The sequence below is a fragment of the Excalfactoria chinensis genome, chromosome 18 (assembly GCF_039878825.1).
Source record: "Excalfactoria chinensis isolate bCotChi1 chromosome 18, bCotChi1.hap2, whole genome shotgun sequence".
Classification (NCBI taxonomy): Eukaryota; Metazoa; Chordata; class Aves; order Galliformes; family Phasianidae; genus Excalfactoria; species Excalfactoria chinensis.
In genome coordinates, this window is record NC_092842.1 from 4,210,081 (window position 1) to 4,224,650 (window position 14,570).

The 14,570-nt window shown below is 45.2% G+C and overlaps 1 protein-coding gene across 2 annotated transcripts in view; it reads right to left on the minus strand.

Annotated features, from left to right (window-relative positions):
• The window catches only part of CRAT (carnitine O-acetyltransferase), a 15,291-nt gene continuing 721 nt past the window's right edge, over window positions 1-14,570 (minus strand). Inside the window, exons 2-15 of one of the 2 annotated variants that reach the window (XM_072353078.1) lie at window positions 13,301-13,403; window positions 11,916-12,179; window positions 11,347-11,465; window positions 9,457-9,510; window positions 8,463-8,628; window positions 7,705-7,879; window positions 7,240-7,418; window positions 6,124-6,224; window positions 5,570-5,689; window positions 4,956-5,078; window positions 4,738-4,873; window positions 4,227-4,289; window positions 3,572-3,709; window positions 1-3,063 (exon numbers count right to left, since the gene is read on the minus strand). In XM_072353078.1, the coding sequence (XP_072209179.1) occupies window positions 2,848-3,063; window positions 3,572-3,709; window positions 4,227-4,289; window positions 4,738-4,873; window positions 4,956-5,078; window positions 5,570-5,689; window positions 6,124-6,224; window positions 7,240-7,418; window positions 7,705-7,879; window positions 8,463-8,628; window positions 9,457-9,510; window positions 11,347-11,465; window positions 11,916-12,179; window positions 13,301-13,403 (1,957 nt within the window). In that variant the 3' untranslated portion in view covers window positions 1-2,847. The remainder of the gene's footprint in view (window positions 3,064-3,571; window positions 3,710-4,226; window positions 4,290-4,737; window positions 4,874-4,955; window positions 5,079-5,569; window positions 5,690-6,123; window positions 6,225-7,239; window positions 7,419-7,704; window positions 7,880-8,462; window positions 8,629-9,456; window positions 9,511-11,346; window positions 11,466-11,915; window positions 12,180-13,300; window positions 13,404-14,570) is intronic. The other variant, XM_072353079.1, reaches the window with a different exon arrangement.

Genomic DNA, 14,570 nt, shown 5'->3' on the forward strand with positions numbered 1-14,570 from the left:
ACCCCAGGAGTTCGTTGAATGTTCTCAGTCTATGTGTTTCTTTATTGACTCCAAAGCAGTAGTTTTCCCAGGAGTTAACATTTCTCGTACTGAATGCATCTTTAAGACTATCAACATCTCTCACTAAAGCAATCAGACAATCAAAAGCAGAGAGGAGAGCAGTATTCAGTAAGTTTACACTGGAAAAACTGAAGGTATGAATCAGAACACTATCACAGTTTAGAACCTGCACAATAAAATAAATTGTGTTTTTTTGTTTTTTTAAAGGAGAAACCTTGTAATGATTTCAGCATCCCTTCAAACACGTCAGAAACAGGTTTTCATCTGAATCTCAGCTCCTTACGTCATTAAGGATGCACAGAGTGGTTTAAGAAGCTTGTCTTTCAGTGTATTCTCTGCTTCTTGCAGCTGTGCTCTGCTGAAGCTGGTGGGATATCTAGATTTAGATCCAGGAAATATCAGTCCCATCTTCTGAGATAGACCCACAGCAGGGCATTACTTCTGCTCAGTCTTTAACAGGCACTTTCATTTGAGGCCCTTTCCTTTGGTAAGACAGAAGGAGAAAAGGGCTGCTTGCAAGTACTGAAATGACAGTGCTGTAGTATCAGTGGTTCAAGGCATTGCAGATGGGAAAGTAACTCATCCCCCAGCACAGATGTTGATCCAGCGGGGGGGGAAGGAATACATTGGCAAAAAAACCAAACCCATATTTTTTCAAAGTAAAAAGTATAGAAGTAGCTGTTGTTTCAGCAAGGTGTGGTCTTTTATGCAGTATTTACAGTCATTCACGCTCTGATAATACCGCTTATCCTCTTGCAATTTTCAGTCTACCCCACAGCAGAGGAGTAAGAGAGCAGGAATGTGTGTTCACAGGTTTGTAGTGCTCCCACTGTTCCTTTAGAGTCGCGCTCCATTCAGGATTCTTCTAAAAGATCAACTAAATCCATGTAAATGATGTGAAAGTGGCAGTTCATACAATCACTGGCTGTGCAGGTGAGTTTCAGTTAAATTTTCCACTGTAAGGTTTATTTAGGTGTATGAAGCTTTAAAACAATATCCTTTTGGAAGGAACTGCAGCAGTTTTGGCTCATGTCTTTCTTGAAGCAGATGAGAATATTTTTCTCTAAACTTATTTAGTGCAAAATTCTTCATGTCTGTTTACCAAGGCACTTTGATCGTGTCTGTGATCATAAAAGTAGCAATTATGATCAGATGTTTTCCTCTAACAGTACAGGCCATCCAATCTGCAATGCATCTTGTTCACTGTGACGTCCCAGCAGTCTCATCTTGAAGGGTGTGCAGTTTAAATATTAAATTCCTGTTGCTGAAATAGCAGCAGAAGCAGTAGAATTCTTCATTACCATTCAGTTTTACTAAATACAAACGAAAGGAGATTGCATTCTGGCAGACTCATCAGAAGTAGTGCTTAGAAAATGTTCCTATGCAAAAATTGTATGCTGACGTTTTTTGTATAATCTTTTACTGTCTTAGTTGAGCATGAAAACACTGTTACAAGATCATTCTTTCACATAACAGAGATGGCACAGAATAACACTGCAGTAAGAAGAAAAATGCAAGAGTATCAGAAAAGGTGCAGTATTGTTACTGAAGGAACAATGGCTGCTCCAGTGGACAAACAGCAAAAGGTGCCTGCATGTTCTTAGCTTTCTTCCTGCTTTTCAAGTGTTTCTGTGTTTTTTAAAAGCAGAACAATGTGAAAGAAGGGATATTCTGCAGCTGTTTTTCCTTTGGCGCTAACAGAAGTGCGCTCTAGAATTCCAGGTCAGAAATATTCCTGTTTATCCACAATTTAGGCCAAGCATGTTCTGCATAAATATGTGGTTTCTGAAAGCAAGTTATGCAACCATGTTAGACTTAACATGTGTGCCCTAGAGCAGAATAGGCACGTGGCCCTTTGACTAGTAGAACAGAAGGTCAGCATCTGTTTCTTTTCCTCAGTTGCAAAGTAAAGGTACAGTGGAGCAACTGTTGTGTGAAATGCACAGACAATTTATTCTCATGTCAACAAAGGGTAAGGGTACCTAAAGGTGAAGCTCACAAAACCTGTGCAAGACAAGTTCTGTGGAAGCTTTGAGGGGGGAGCTTTATACAGTCTGAAGATGAAGGGATGGGCCCACAAACAGCAAGCTTAAACAAAAAGCCCAGAACAAAGCAAACAAAGCTGCCTCAGCTTGTAGTGAGTAGTATAGTGTCATTGGGTCAGTGCAATGGAAAGATCTCAGCATCTTAAAGATAGAAGAAGGGAACGTTTCCAGGGTTGCAAAGTGCTTGGGATAGGTAGTACAGTGCACTCCTAACAAGACTGGATCTGCTCTGACTTCTTTCTTCTCTTTGTTCAATGGTGATGTTTTGCTGGAGTAAAAGAACTCTTCAGACAAGTTGCAAAGATGCTGCGCTCTTCAGAAGCCTAAACCAGAAAAAGCCTTGGTCTTGCAGTAGTCCCATCATATAATAAACATTCCCTGTTTTTCCTGGAGAACTACCTTCTTCACCAAGTGATGTAGATACTGGTAAGGACTGTGCTTTCTCTGTATTCTGTTACAGTAAGTTCCATAAAAAGATTTTAGTCCTCTTTGAGGACAGGAAGGTTCACTTAGCAGTGATGGGAGAGGATAACTCAGTTCTGCTTTAGCTTTAGACAACGTTTCCTCTTGCCCCACAGTTTAATATCTGTAGATATTAGATTCTGTCTTGCTGAAAACAAATGATACCCTCCTAGATTCCAGTCAGGACAGGCTGTCCCCTCAATAATTTTCTGAGGAACTGGGAACTTCAGTGCATGAAAGACAGCCCCTCTTGTTGGGGATTTTACGTTGTATTTGCCTCTTACAGTTTGGATTTGGGAGTAGATTGGAGCAAGCTCCTCATGTCTAGCAGTGCTTTCTCGAGATAATGTGCCATGCGATCTGCATTTGTGTCAGCACAGCTGTTGAATGCTGAAATGGCAAAGTTGATATGCTCATCCATAGGGTTATAACAGACTCCATAGCCATCTGGAACCACGGGACCAAAACACATCACACAGTCTGTCTTTGCTGGGACCTGTGGAGACAATGTAATTAAACTTATAACAAGCCAGGCAAAAATGTAGCTATCAAGCAGTAACTGTGTCAACAGTAGAGGAAACTCAAGAAAAGGTTCGAAAGAACCTTCTGCTCAGCTCCCCCTACCAGCACACACGTCTTGGATTTCTGCTGTGTAGTAGCAATGGGATTTCTTGTGTCTCTGCAAAGGAGAAAATTCTCCAGTGTAAGCTTCTATTAAGTCACAAGCAGAACTTGTTCAGTAAGAACCAGAGCACAGCAGATGGCATCTAACTCCAACTGGTACCATGTGCAGGTAGGCACCAAATGCTTTTGGTCATCTCAGCCTCAGTTATGCTTGTGTTTTATGGAGTGGAGAGGGACTGGCAGCTGCAGGTTAGATCTGCAGCTTTATTGGGACTGGCAGCAGGTTTACAATATTGTGAAGAGATGAGGGAGAAACGTGGGGAAGAAGCACAATGGTAATAAATGTAGACCACTTCAATCTTTGCTTAAATGAGTCCTACCTGGCTGGTTGAGAGATTGAAGTGCATTGCAACAGCATATGCCGTGTCCATGAACAATTCAGGCATGCTCACTAAGTCCTCAATAGCTTGAAGCTTCAGGCCCAAGAGGTGGCGGTCTATTGCATTCCCCCTTATTGCCTGTAAGGATGGAAGAGTAGGTGAGAATCTGTCTTGCAGCAAAGTGACACTATCACCATTGGGTTAAAAAACAAACAAAAACACCCCAAATCCTTCTAAGTATCCTATACATCTACAACATTAGAATACCGAATATTGCTATTAGTGAGTCAGTCTTGTTTGTAAAGTCTGTGAAGTTAAACACAGCGGTGGAACCAACCTTGCAGTTCCTGCCTGTGTGCTTTCTCTGGTTTAAGGTGTTCTGCAGCTGTGGCATTAATCAGAAACAATATCAGTGAAAACAGGAGCTGTTTTGCTATTTGATTTTTCCTATCACAAGGGACACTTAAGTGACTAGTTAAAGAGGAGAAAGCATCCAGGCAGTAGCTTAGAGAGTGAGCTCAGTGCAACAGCACTAATGGCCACAACACTGTGCTGCAGAGATAAAGCTCTTTAGGTCTTGTTTGTTTGTTTGTTTTTACCAGAACCCTCATTTATTGTGTAAAACCTCAATGGTGGTTGCACAGAGGTCACTTACCATATCTGTGTATTCCCTGTGGGCCTGGGTAGCTCTTCTCAGCAAGTCTGTTTTCTCCTGGTCCTGAAGGGAACACACACATCTTGAGTTTTTTCCTACAGAACAGCTAACCTTGTTTTGACTGTTCCTGTAGGATATGGTATTTCTGCCTTGTGTGTCTATACTAAAATAATGTTAATTTTAAAATCATGTTGTTTGGCTGTGTTATGTCATTCTGAGTGGAGTTCTCCATCCATCAGTGGTAAAACTTAGAGCGGCTAAACAAACTATTAGGAGGGAGCTGATTCCTTTTGGGGGGATTAGAAACCTCCACATGTTGTTTCCCTAGCTTTCAGTGGGCATGAAAGGAAAGCTAAATTAAATCCAAGGTGAGTAACTGTATACTCCAAGCTACATTTTAGCTCAATTTTATATCAGGTGCAGTTCTGCAAAGCCGAAACCAGCTGACAATAGTCAGCCAAATAAGCATCTTTCCCTTATTTTCTGGTATGGAGTCCTCTGAAATCCTCACCGATTTGTCAGGGCTGTCCATGGATTGTACGAACTTAAGAGACTCAATAGAAGCAGAGCGGATGGTGTCTGTGCGGCCCAAACGGAACATCCTTAGTGAGGCACTCTCATATGTGGGACAGGCATGGCCGTACATCCTGGGAGATGGAGAAGAGTCAAGCTTCATGTATTTGAGTCTGAAGGTGGGGAGGCTGCAAAGCTATTTGCTGGAGGTCTTACCTGTAATATGCTAGCTGCAAGGCCAGCTGGATAAAAGCATCGGGACTTATCTTCTCTGACTTGGGGAAGGCTTTCCCAAACTGATGAAAGACCATCACTTTGATATCCAGGTCTTCAACCATGCTGGAAAGAAAGAGAGAGGAAGCGTTCCTTCACCTGCTGCTTGTTTTTAAAACATAAATGTATGAACTTGGCTTTCCTGAGGCTGAAAAGGAACAGGATATTTGGATTCCTTCTATGCAGGGATTGACAGCTCCATCACACTCAGGCTTGTTTAGGCAGCAACATGGAGGTGAGCTTTTCTGGTCACTGCTGAAAATCTGCACTGAGTTAGATGGTTTGTATGTATACTCCAGTGTCCCTAGCTGAATCTGCTGAAGCTTTGGTCTTTCTTAGCAAAAGTAGAATGGATAAATAATTGCCCCTTTTCCATACCTTTGAGTTTCCTCTTAGCAGCTGACTTTAGTGTGCTTTTCAGCTAGGCTCAATGTTGACCCAGTAAGTCACTGGAAAAACTCCCTAGCAGCAGTGGGGGAAGGCTGATGTGTTTGAAATGGGGACATGAGTTAAACCTTCAGCTGCTCACCAGAACCTCTCTGGTGCTCTGTACTTACATGTTGAGGTTCTGTTTTGCTTTCTCTATGTCGTTCTTGATTTCTGGAGTTATGTTAAACCGCAGCTTCTTGGGCATTGGCAAAGGAATCATTGGTGATCTTATCAGCTCAGGTTTCTTCCTGCGTAGAGAAATAATGATGTTTAACCAGCCCTTTGACACAAGACTCAGCTAAGCATAGTGGAACTAGGGCAGAAATGCACAGGAGATTTGCCACATGCTGCGAAACTCATCACAGCGCCATTGCAATGAGTTTTGAAGAGCGTGGGTGAAATCTCTTTATTGCCTTCTGCCCAAAAGGAACGCCCCTTCCAGGCAAAAGTCCCATTAACTCTGAGGAGTAACATACCCTAAAAATGAAAGCAGTGTGTGAGCTTGCCTGCTGAATTCTTGTTATATATGTAAGAAAAGCCATCGCTAATTAGCATATAATACCCTTCCTCAAGAACAAATTCTTGGTGGAGCAGTGAAGATGCATGTTCTTGGGGAAACAGGTGCCATAACAGATTTTCCTTATTTCAAAAGCTGAGGGAAAGGAAAGCAGGCAGGACTCACGTGTATTCCACGATGTGATCCAGAAGAGCAACGATGGGTGGACCTTCAGAGGGAGCATGCTCATATACGAGACCACAAGAGCCATCTTCAGCAATGATGAACTATGAGAAATCAGGAAGGAAAGTACAGAAGAGAGATGACTAGTGTATGAAGCACGAGCTATCCAGAGAGAGATGTTAATATCTCATTGCTCTGTAACAGACTAGATGGCGATGCTATTCCTGCATGCTTCAAAGGTAACGGATAGAAGTCTTTCAGCAGGCCTAGAAAGATCTGATACTTCTGTTAAGAGTTTCAGAAAATTAACTAGGTAGAAGTGTGCCCGATAGCTATATTGGTGTGCTTAGTACCCCAGCAATACAGAGTGGTTCAATGGGTCTGATTTTTTCAGTTGCACATGTAATACAGGAATAATATCAGCATGTGCTGACTTAACCTTACTTTTCCATTACCTCAAATATCTCAGCTTTATCCCACCAAGGAAGAGTTCAAAATAGGAACAAAATAACTGAAAACATGAAGACCTCGGCAGAGATGACAATCTTTTAAAGAGCCATAGCTTCAATCTGTGAGCCAGGATAGACAAACTAATAAAGGGGAAGCTCAAATAGAAGCTGCTCTTGAATGTTCTTGACTGAATGGAGAACAGATCAAAAGGATGCCCAGGGATGGCAGGTGATGCCGGGGGGGAGGGGAGTGGGGAGAACAACAAAAAAAGCCTGGGGAGCTTCTGGAAGAAACTGGAAGAGTGACAAGCCTAGGGAAAATAAAAGAAACAGACCTCCCTATGTTTGGGCTGCCTCCAAGCAGACAAGGCATTGTTCACCGCAGGCAGAAAATTGATTTACGAGGAACACAAAGAACAGCTACACTGAGTAAGCGTGGGCAGAGACACTAAAAGAAATGCAAAGTCCCTGAAGCAAGAATGAGTGCTTGAGCTGACAGTAAGGAAATGAAGGATCTCATACCGTCACCTTCCCTAGCTTATCTCCTCTGTTTCTCCACTCAGTGTTAGAGAAACTTTCATGCAGAAGGTGTCTTGGATTGCTTGGCCCCTTCTACTCTCAGGAAGAAGCTCAGACTCATATTCATAATCTTTTGAGCATCAGCACTTACTTGAAGGGTTTTGTCAAACCATCTGTTCCCACTGTTCCAGCGACTGCCTCCACCGTGCAGCATCTGAGCAGCCACGCGACTCTTGTAGATGTCCTCAGACACCCGTGGCATTGGTGCATCAAGGCAGACAGTGCAAATGCTCTTCTCAATTGTACGTACAGATTCCTTGTTGGTCTTATCTGTAAAAGAAAAGGAACAAAGAATAAGAAAAGGGAGTTGAAAAGCTTTCATTTTGAGTGGACAGAGATTGGAATTTGAAAGAGAAGGTTTGAAGGACCCAGTGTTGGATCCCTACAGGGGATCAAAATCAAGTTGCTGCTTTGGGGTGGTAAGTTCATGTATGTGCCCAGAACAAGCTTTTAAAAACCTTCCAAAGGTTAAGAACTGAACAGAGCACAGTGGTGAGGCTGGTATTCAAACATTAGCAGTGTTTGTTAGCACTTGGATGTTAGGAGCTGCACACACCTTTCAGAAGGTTGTTGTAAGCTTTTGCCCAGCTGTTTCGGTGGTTAGTGGTGAGGATTCCAATAGGTTCTTTGTTTGTTTGGAGGGAGGTGTTCCAGATCTTCTCCAGCTGAATAAAGATCTGGTCGGTGGTTAGGGGGCTACCATCACTGTTGTACACATCCAGCTCAAAGAACTGGTAGATGAGAAGAACAGACAAGGATATAGGAAATGAAAGATCTTAATAATTCAGACGCCAAAAGAAGGAGCAAGCACTCTAATCAAGTAAGACCTGATCAGATAACGCAGTCTGAAAGCACACCTTTGAAGGACGTTCAGAATTGACAGACCCAACCAAGTCCTACTTTCCTTGCAGGACATAAATACAGTCCAGGTTTGAAGAAGCTTGGGAGGAATGGCAATGAGGGTCAAAATACACGGATTTCCTGTTTCCTAGACTTGCCTACAGTGGTAGAATTTATCGATTTCTACGTGTGATTTCCAACTTGAGACCCAGTCTCCTAAGTCTGGGCTTTGAGAGACAAGGGTTGCAGGAATAAGAAAAAGAGAAGTATCTGCCTCATCCCTTGCTTACAGAGGTCTATCCCAGCTGTTGTCCAGCTAAAGCCAAAGGGAATAAAGGAAGCAGGAGTGAGTCCCTGCTGAGGCAGACTCTGTGGGCAGAGACTTTTTGTTGTTCTGTTTTCTCTGTCAGCACAGCTCACTGAAAAGGACACATACACCTAAACAAACCTTGAAAGTCCGGGAGCTGCTGTTACCTGGAAGTTGTGAACCACTGTGATGTGTCTGGACTGCTTCTTGCCCTTGGCGTAGTTGACAATGGAGTCCCGCTTGGGCCCAGGAATGCGGCAGGATGAAAGGATCTGGAAGTACTGGTTCATGCAGAGGGGCTTCCCGCCCATGTACTCCACTGGGAGGGTCTCACTGAAGGTACAGCAAGGTGTGGAAGAGAAAATATAGCAGTGAGAAGGCCTGCAACCCCCACACAAGGCAGGCACAGGACAGCCACTGTGCAGCCACTGTCACCTCCTCCAGCAAAACCTAAATGTGTGTGCTGACGGTATAAAAAAAGGGCCCATCTTTTCCCATTCCTGCTATGTTAGTTGTCTGCTAAGCTGAATCTAGGGCATGATAATACTGGGAGATGTATTGTTTCCAGTAAAAAAGCAGAAGGAAGTTTTTAGCTTTAATCTAGTGGGTTAGTTATGATTCATCAGCTAGACTGGGTCTCAACAGACCACTTCAACAGTATATTCCCACTACCTTTTCCACAGTTGGCCCTGAGCCTCATTTGAGTTTGGATGTAAAGGTATGATGTTGGTAATGTGTTGGCAGGTGCTATTTTGGGAACATAAACAAGGTGTATTCAGTTGGTGCTTAGAAGAGAGGGAGTGGGGCTGGAGAATGAGCAACACCAGAAACCCAAAAGGAGGGAGACGAATTCCTGCAGCCTGAGCTGTAACTTGTTCTGTGGACAAACAGAGGTATGTAACTCCACAAGACTGTCTGGCTCAGTCCCTCTAAACACGTATGCATGCCAACGAGAGCATTAAGGTAAATGAAGAACATAAAGTAAATCTGTTCTTTAGCAGCGGTAACCTTGGCAGTTAGCAGCAATGCTGACTACAGTATCTCTTCAAATATGTGCTGTTTTCTCTAAGCTTTTTATTTGGAAGGGAGATTTACTGACTAGGCTCAGCCTCTCTATGACAGTAAGGAACACCTGAGAGGTCAGGGAAGTTGCTAACTCACTTGTCAATCATGGTCTTGAAATCCAGGATGCCCTCGATCAGTTTGGCAGCAAACCTGGAAAAATATCAAACGTAACAAATTGAGATTCCAACACAGAACAGCTGGAGCAGAGGGGCCAGCTAAGGAAGAGGAGTAGCAGAGCCTTCTCCTTGTACTGTGGAAGTTCACCCGTTCTGCCAAGCCCCTGTTGTGTCCATCTCTGGTTAGCTGATACAGCTGCTCTAGGGTTGTGATTTCAGATTGCTGGACAGCACTTAAAGAAATTATTATTATTACATAACTAGGGAATTCTGGACAACTCTCAAGATAGGGTGTAGTCTGAATATGTGAATAACCCTCTAAAAGCAGCATTTTCTACTGCCATGTTATGATTTTTGTCCCATCCCAGTCTTAGCATTAAAACAACATGAAGGGGACTTCTGCCCTTCTCTGGGTAGAGGCCGGCTCTGAGTTTTAAGCTAAGCTACATCTGTATATCTCTGTACTGAGGACTCATCAGTGCTGATCTAGTTCCAGCCCGCTTCGTGTTCTGTTGCTAATGCAGCCCTAAGAGCACTCCTCTGGCAATGAAGGATCTGAAACAAATGCAGGCATGCTGCATGCTGACACTGAGGTTTTGTGTTCACTAGGATCAACAGAAACATTTCCCAGCAGGCAAGGAGGCTGTGACCAGCCACATCAAACTGCTTTGCTTGGGAGTGACAAATTGGCCTTTTCTGACCTGGGAGCTCTCATCCACACATGGGAGGAAAGAGGCAGGAGGTCACTGTGACAAGAGGTTGCAGTCAGCTGAACTTCAAAGGCTTTAAAGTGGTAGCAGCATTTGGCATCTGCATGCAGTGTCATCCAGATTTGTTCAACCTCCCCATCCCTAGTAAAGATCAAAGTAACTCCAAGAACCTGAAGGCTGTTAAACAAACACAGCACGTGTTTTCCAAGGTAGTTTTCAGTGAAAATTTCCCAGCCTTACTGAAAAATCGGAGGAAGTAAAACAGTAAAACTCACACATCTTAAAAGCGAATGTGAGCAAAACTTTTCTGGGATGTTTGTGTAATTCTGTATGGCACTTGTAAGGCTCACCCTCTGCACTACTGATCAGGTGTAGCAAATAGACATGAAGGCAGCAGTGCTGCCCTGGTTGGTTCTTCTCATCTGCAGGGAGCAGCAGGAACTGGGGAAAAGGTAGTCCTGTGTAAAGGTCAGTGCTAAAGGTTTGCAGATGGAGTTTGAAACACACGTCTACAGTGGTGGTTAAAAATTAAAGGGAGTCCACAGGGAAGAGAAGATGTGAACCAGACACTGGTTCGGGAATGAGCAAGAGAATCTGCTGTATATGGGCAGTGGTGGGCTGGTCTTAGCTGTGGGACACTGATGCTCATTGGCAGAAGACAAAGAGCAGGGAAGAACTTCAAAAAGGATTTGGTCATGGAGAGAGGCTGGTGACTGCTGGTTTTCCAAACCATGAATGGGATGACAAAATTGGGGACTGTCCCTGCAGCAGGTTCCCTTATCCCTCTGAACTAGCAAACTTACACACCTGGGCTAGTCTTTATGCCTCCTTTAATTGCACACACAATCTTACTGCCTTCTAGCTTTTAGTGTGTCAGATATATCCTCATAATGCCCCCAGTCTGGGAACTGGCTGTCAAGCAAAGACAGAAACTTAAGTTTTGAGTCCCAGTTCTGTGCCTGAATCATCAGACTCTTCATGTTATAACCAGGATTTTCCTTACAACCTACCACCTTTTCCTTATCTGTATAGCCCTCTTGCACAGCATGGACAGGCTACAGCATGCCAGCTATTTCCAGTCAGCCAGAAGACCCAACCCCAGTCCAAGAGAGGTAGTTCATCCCATCTGAAGCCCACAGGAAGGCAGAAAAGGACTTTACCTGAGCTGCCCTTGTCGATCCTGAAAATCCTGCTTAGGTAAAACCACACCAGGGCTGGAGTGAACCACAACTGGCAGGCGATACTCCAGGTAAGCTGTCTTCAACCACCAGTCCGAGAGCTGGCATGGAGAAAGGCAACATGCAGGTACGGCATCTGCTGCTGTTTGACCCAAGCTGAATGCACTCAACATCTTACCCCCAGTTCTGCCCCACACTTTGCAAACAAATTGTTTGGGTTTTATGTTTTGCTTATGGTAGAGGGGTATTGAAGTGAGACACTGGGGGCTCTTGATGTAGGGCTCAAAAAGAAAGTTTCCTTCAACTCCTTAGCTGTATGTTGCCAACAAACTAAGGGCTTCAGTAGCCACAGCCAGGGGTAATGACTCCCTGTTCTGCTCTAAATCTTTGCTCACCCAAGTCCTGGTGAGGGTCGTGCACATCTTAGGGAGGTCAGCAGCAGGCTGGTCATGAAGACGGTGCCATAAAAACACAGATCCCAGTGGACACTGGTGAAGCATGCATCAGGCCTCTCCCCACACACAAAGCCTGGGGCCAGAGTCCCAACCTACCCAGTTCTCTGTTTTCCTCGCTCTCCTCTCCAGGCCTTTCTGCAGTCTCTCCCCAACACCTCCTGGCTTGCGGAACTCAGCCACCAGCTCCTGCGTGTGGTTCAGCTCCTCCTCACTGATGATGGGCTGCAGGGTCAGCAGGTAGCGGTCCAGCGTCTGCTGAAGTGGTGGCACGGGGAGATGGGGCAGTGCTTCTTGATGAAGTAGAAATCTGCCTGGGATCTTGCCTAAAGCTGTTGGCTTCAGCAGGCCATAGGGCCTGGCCTGTAAAGCACAAAGCAAATGTCGAGACAGAACTTCCCCCTGATGTGCACGCAGTCAGACAACTTAGATCTGGGAGTCCCCATCCCAGATTCTGAAGGTACATAGCTATCTCTGCAGAGGAACATAGCACATGAAGCAATGCAAGGTGCACATCTATGACTGCGTGCTCTAGCAAGCTCTAATCTCTGTATGGTTGTAAGACGTTCAGAAAAGCTGCAAGAGAAATCTGATCAGTCAAGATCCTGATTCTTATCTCAATATAAGAAACACTGCAAGGATAGTAATACACCCCTGCTGTCTGGGTGCCATCTAGCTGAGTACCTCTACGTGTTTCTCAAGTCAAACTTCCGTCCTGCGGGAAGTAATTCATGAATGAAACTGAATCTTAGGTAATCAGAAACGATTTTATTACTTCTTAAGCTAGAAAACTAAGCAGAGCTCTATGCCAAAACAAATTACACTTAGGCTCTGAGAGGGGAGAGTTAAGGTGAGCTGAGGCAGCATTAAAACCCCTCTGCTTTGGCCAGGGATGGTCTATCATGAGTGATGGTCAGGGAAGGACTGGCTGTGTTGGCCTTTGGGCAGTGCTTCCTTGTGCTGGTGAACCTCCCAGGTGGTGGAAGCCCCAGCAACATCAGAAGAGCCTCTATTCTGTTGTACCAGTATGCAGCTGTTCAAATTATAGGAACCTTTGGAAAGGATCACTGAGAGCTATTTAGGAAACTGTGGGTGATGGCAACAGGCTTTGGGGATCAGACAAGAGAGTGAAAGCCTTCGCATCACACCAGATGCTTTTCTACAGGGGTCTGGACTTTGCACCCTCAGTGATGCAAAGTGCCCTTTGCTTTCCAAGGCGATAAGAAGAGCCCCCAGACCTCCCAGCTCCCAGGAGTTAAGCACAGAAAAGAAGAAAAATCTGCAAAGTGCCAAAGCCTTCTGCACGGTGCTGAGCCCACAGAGAAAATGCTCTGTGCTCTTTGCAAGGCATGGTAAGAACCATGTGATCAAGGTTTGGGGAAAGGGGGTTAAAAACAAGAGAAGGGAGAATTACAAAAGCATTAAAAGAGAGGGGCTGGAAAGAAATGAAGGGAGTTAATCATGGCAGCATGAGGATACTGTACCTTCTCTGCTTGCTTCTGCTTGCTATCCATGGCTGGGAGGACAGAAATGATCGTAAAGCTCTCCCTCGGCCTGTCCTGGTTTCCTCTTCCCCCTGACAACGGGCTGCCCATGCAGGGCGTCACCTGATTAGCAAACTGCCACATGACTGCTCCGATCAGAGGGCTCAAGGCCAGGCACAGGTCAGGGAGAGCCAGGGGTAACCACACCATCAAGTGCCATGAAGGCACCTTTTCCCTCGGTCACTGATCAGCAGTCCTGCACTGCCTGCTGACTGCTCTTCGATCAATAGCTCTGCGCCTCCAGCCATGGCAGAAGTGGTTTTTGGGGCTAAAGGTGATATTTTCCTACCCTTCTTCCAAGCATGTATGATCATTATTGCAAGACTATGGGAAGTTCTGGGTAAAAAGGTATCTCCAAAGCAGAGCAGCAACAGAACGGTGCAGCCCCAAGGATTATTACGCTCCTCTGAGCAACTGCGGGGCAGACAGGCTGTAAACACAGCCAAGATCACATCTGATGATTCTGAGCCAACAGGGAAAACCCCACACTGAACCAGTTGAAAACAAGTTAAAACACGGAGTAGAACCATGTTTTCTCTTTTATGTCTGTCCTCTGTTTGGATCGAGGTCCAACCCAAATGTTTGATGGGAGGAGGAACAGCGATCACAGCTGAACAGAGGAGGCAGCTGGCAGCAGAGGTAGCGAGTAGCCTTCCTTGTCCCCACAAGCACCAGGGAAACAAACACCAGCAGAGTGTGGTGTGTATGGACGGGCCCAGCTTTGCAGGCTGGCAATGCTCCCAGGCCACGTTCCAGTACAGCAGATGACCTTTTCCAGAGTGTGTAAAGCCGATGGGAAGTCCACCTGCAGGCTTGGGGGGCGGGAGGGATTTCAGAGCGGTGTCTGGTTCCCAGCGCAGCCATAACGTGTAGTGTCAGATGACAGGTGTATGTTTGTCTTTTTATATTAGAAACTGGAGCCCCCTCCGGCCCTGAGAAACCACCTCATGGAGTGAACCCACTGAGCTGCTGCTGTCCCACATTGCCTTGAGATCTATCAGTGGTGTCAGTGAGCTCTGACAGAACCAAGGGCTGGGTGCTGCACTTTGGCTTGGGACAGAGTAGCTGCAGTGGTGTGCAGGGGAAAGAGGATCGGGAGTTTAATGTGAGCCAGCAGTGTGCTCAGGGGGCCAAGAAGGCCAAAGGCGTCCTGGTTGGTATCAGCAATAGCAGCTAGCAGGAGCAGGGAGGTGACTGTGCCCCCATACAG